This window comes from Myotis yumanensis, unplaced genomic scaffold (assembly GCF_028538775.1).
Source record: "Myotis yumanensis isolate MYYU_CA2020_CCGP unplaced genomic scaffold, mMyoYum1.0.hap1 SCAF_12, whole genome shotgun sequence".
NCBI lineage: Eukaryota > Metazoa > Chordata > Mammalia > Chiroptera > Vespertilionidae > Myotis > Myotis yumanensis.
The window spans coordinates 40,377,910-40,382,483 of NW_027223763.1; the positions used below are offsets into that span (position 1 = coordinate 40,377,910).

General features: G+C 51.1%; 1 protein-coding gene across 1 annotated transcript; it reads right to left on the bottom strand.

Annotated features, from left to right (window-relative positions):
- Positions 1-2,079: 2,079 nt before the first annotated feature.
- Positions 2,080-4,007, bottom strand: LOC139020516 (F-box only protein 31-like). The gene has a single exon (XM_070430148.1). It carries the CDS (start codon positions 4,005-4,007, stop codon positions 2,424-2,426), a length of 1,584 nt encoding a protein of 527 aa, XP_070286249.1. The 3' UTR covers positions 2,080-2,423.
- Between the last annotated feature and the right edge of the window lie 567 nt (positions 4,008-4,574).

The following is a 4,574-nucleotide window of genomic DNA, read 5'->3' on the forward strand; positions in this document are numbered from 1 at the left end:
ATCATTACCAACTCCTGTTATTTATTGATTTATTGGTAGCCATTATAAGAGTGTGAGATGATATCTCATTGTGGTTTTAATTTGCCATCTCTCTGATGATAGTGATGTTGAGCATTTTTTTTCATGTCTACTGGCCTTCTGTATGTCCTCTTTGTAAAAGTGTCTGTTTAGGTTCTTTGCTCATTTTTTAATTGAATTATTTGTGTGCTTTTGGAGTTGAGTTGTATAGGTTCTTTTTAAATTTTGGATAGCCACAGCAATCTTGAGGAAGAAGAACAAAGTTGGAGGAATCACACTACCTTATATAAAACTATACTATAAGACATAGTAATCAAAACAGCATGGTACTGGCATAAAAACAGACATATAAATCAATGGAACAGAATAAAGAGCACAGAGATAAAACCACAGCTATATGGTCAATTAATATTTGACAAAGGAGGCAAGAACATACAATGGGGAAAGATAGTCTATTCAACAAATGGGAATAATGGACAGATACATGTAAAAAAGTGAAAATAGACCACCAACTTACACCATATACAAGAATAAACTCAAAATAGATAAAAGACTTAAATGTAAGTCATGAAACCATAAAAATCCTAGAAGAAAACATAGGTGGTAAAATCTCAGACATGTCTTTTAGTATTTTTTTTTCTGAAAGGGAAGCAAAGGAAAAAATAAGCAAATGTGACTACATCAAACTAAAAAGATTTTGCACAGCAAAGGAAACCATCAACAAAATGAAAAGACAACCAACTGAATGAGAGAACACATTCACCAATGATATCTGATGAGTTAATATCCAAAATTTCCTCAACTTTAAATTGAAGTTATTATATAAGGCTGGGTTAAAAGCTGAACTTGAATCATTTTTTTTAAAATAACAGCTTTATTGAGATACTAGGAGCCCAGTGCACGAATTCGTGCACCTTGAAAGGAACTGTGGGCTATGAGGCTATGGTGAGCACAGAGGCAGGTCTTGGCCCATCCTCTGTGCCTCCGCCCGGCGCCTCCCACCACGGTTCTGCTCCCGCCATGCCACCGTTCCCATGTGCTGACAGTGCCACCCTGCTCGCACTCGCTGATGGCATGGAGCTATTGAGGCTGGCGTCATCAGTGGGTGCGAGCGGCGGCTGCTGCCCCGATTGCCCCTCAGGAGCAGGGGGAGGTAGAAAAGCCCTCGGGCAATCGGGGCCAGCAGCCACCACTCGCACCTGCTGACAGTGCCAAGTGATCGGGACTGGTGCTGGGCACTGGTAGTGGGTGCGAGAGGCAGCTCTGGCATCAGCTGTGGGTGTGAGTGGGGCCAGCACCAGCAGTGGATGTGAGCAGCAACTCATGCCGGCAGTGGGTGCAAGCCAGGCCATCACTGGCAGCAGGTGCAAGAGGTGGCTGCTGGCCCCAATTGCCCTCAGGAGCAGGGGGAGGTGGAGAACCCCTGAGGGGCAATCGGGGTCGGCAGCCGCTACTTGCACCTGCTGATGGTGCTGAGTGATCAGGGTTGGCGCCAGGCACCGGCAGTGGGTGCGAGCAGTGACTCCAGTGCTAGTAGCAGGTACAAGCACTGGACAGGACTGCGGCGTGTGGGAGCAAAGAATTTTCAGTAACCACCAGAGGTTCCCCACGACAGCGACCGGCGCCCTGCCTTGGTTTGGTGCCCCAGCTCACCTGCTCTACCATCCCGCCGTGGCTAATGTCCACCATGTTCTGGGCTCTGCTGCCTGCTGTGGATGCCCGCCATGTTCCACGCACACCCCCTGGTGGTCAGCGCAGGTCATAGCGACCGGTTGTTCGGTTGTTCTACAGTTTGGTCTATTTGCATATTAGGGTTTTATATAGATAGATAGATAATTCACATACTATAAAATCCACCCTTTGAAAATGTACAATTCAGTGGTTTTTATTATATTCAGAGTTGTACAATCTAATTTTAAGACCTTTTCTTTTCTTTTTTTTAAAGACATGCTCAGCTCACTTTCCCATCAGCTACTGACAAATATGCAGGCACATGTTGCACACTTTATTTTTTTAAATTTTTTAAAATATATTTTATTGATTTTTTTTTTTTTACAGAGAGGGAGGGAGAGGGATAGAGAATTAGAAACATCGATGAGAAGGGAAACATCGATCAGCTGCCTCTTGCACACCCCCTACTTGGGATGTGCCTGCTACCAAGGTACATGCCCTTGACCGGAATTGAACCTGGAACCCTTCAGTCCACAGGCGGATGCTCTATCCACTGAGCCAAACCAGTTAGGGTGCACACTTTAAAGAAAGTGTCTTGGTGACTGGACCCAGACACCTATAAGGTGGGTATTCTGGTCAGAAGGTCGAATCTCCAAAGTGTATGCTGCTGCTCTTCCCAGGTGGTCCAGAGCCCCTGCTCCCTGCTGCCTGCCCCTGGGCAAGGGAGGGGGCCGTCAGGAGGTCAGGGACTGAATGTTCTGGAGCATAGCCTCAAAGGCCTGTGGGGATGGTGCCTCCGCATTCTGAAAGGTGGCCTGGACTCTGCTGTACAGGTTGAAGGATTTCAGCTCCAGCCAGATGAACCCGAAGTGGTCCTCATCGAACAGGATGAAGACTCCAGGGATGCGCTGGGGGTTGATAAAGCCATGGTGGGCAATGAGGCCCAGGCCATAGAAACACATCCTGCAGGTTCGGGGGTAGTCCTCGTCACATGAGCTCACGCCCACAGGCAGAACAAACCGGACAGGCTGTTCCTCCAAGGCTGCAGCCCCGGACTCCCTGACCTCAGGGGGTGGCCTGACATTGGGCTGGGCAGGGCTCTGCCAGCCATGGCCCTCGCTGTCCCCAGGCCTGTCTTCTTGCTGCTGCTGCTCCAGGCTCACCTGCTCATGAACCTCCAGGACGATGCGGGAGAGCTCGTTGAAGTTGCGGAGGTTCTGGACAACAGGCAGCTGGATGCGGTGCATGAGGCTGATCTCTATCGTCTGCTGCCCGGCAGGGATGTTGGGGTCACCCGTGATCTTCGTGGCCCTGGCATGCTTCCCATGGAAGCTGAGCATGACAATCTCTAGGCCGTGGACATCGTAGTTGCCTTTGAAGAGGCCTGGCCTGATGAGGTCGTCTGGGTGGCTGGGCGGGAGGTAAATGCGGCGGTAGGTCAGGCAGTTGTCATACTGACTATATATGAACTTCATCAGGACTAACTCCTCCCAGTCCTCCTGGGAAATATCCTCCGGCGTCTGCCCCCATTCTTCTCTCAGCCACGCTCGTAATTCCTCTTGCCTCCTTCCAGACATCCTGTGGTGGTCCGGCTGGTTGCACTTGGTGGAGAACTCATCCTTCAGCATCTGGATGTGGCCGCTGTGGGGCCCTCTGTGGCCGTACATACACTCCACCGCGGCCGATTTCCTCTCCTTCAGGTGAATTCTGAACGCGGGCTTGATTTGCATTGGGTCATCCACCCGGGGGTAATGGGGAGGCAGGTACCTCCAGCCAATAATGCACAAGCCGTCCACCACTACATTCAGCAGCCCTCCATAGGGCCCGATATCTGGCTGCCACAGTCCCAAAATGTGCCTGTATGGGTGGAGCAGCTTCGCATAGACTTCCTGACAAGACACACCCATGATCTTCAGGTTCTGCAAGTTTTCACCAACGCCAAACTCCTCCCGGCAGCGCCGCCTCCAGATGCTGTCGGTGCGCAGGATGCGATGGAACTTGGTGCAGGCCTGGGCCAGGCTGGGCAGGTCGGTGCCGGGGAGGGAGGCGAAGATCTCCACCAGCAGCTCAGGAGGCAGGTCCTGCAGCGAGCAGCGCCGGGTTGGCGCGGGACTCAGGATGCCGCCACTCCCAGCACCGAAGAGCGCCTCCGCGTCCGCCTCGACGTGCTCCTCTTCCGGGTCCGGGTCCGGCTCGCTGTTGGCTACCGCCTTCTCGGCTAGGCCCGGTTGCTGCTGGCGACACCGGCATCCCCACGGAGGGCCTACGTTGCAGAGGCAAGCGCGCTCCTCCGGGCCTGTCAGAGTAACAGCCACCATCGCGTCCGCTGCTGCCGGACTGTGAGCGGGCCCCGCCCCGCCGGAGAGCCCAGCCACGCCCCTAGGGCCTAGCCACGCCCCCTCCGAGAGGCGTCAATGGTAGGAGTTTTTCAACAGAAAGAAACTCACACCCATTAGCAGAAACTGCTCTTTCCCAGTGTCCCCTCCCTGTCCTCCCACCCTAGCCCCAGGCAGTCACTAATCTGCGTTCTGTGTGGGTCTGCCTCTATGGGTACGTCTTCGGTGGACATTTCACATAAATGCAGTCATAGTTTTGTGACTGGTCTTTTGTGACTGGCTTCTTTCCCTTAACATTTGCAGGTTTTATGTGTTATATCGTGTACTAGTACTTCATTTCTTCATATTGCTGAATGATATGTTAGTGTATGGGTATACCACATTTTGTTTACCTATGTATCAGTTGGTGAATATTTGGGTTGTTTCCACTTTTTGGCTATTATGAATAGTGCTGCTATGAACATTGTGTATGAGTTTTTGTGTGAACATGTTTCCATTTCTCTTGGGTATATACCTAGAAGTGGAACTTCTGGGTCATATGGTAACTCC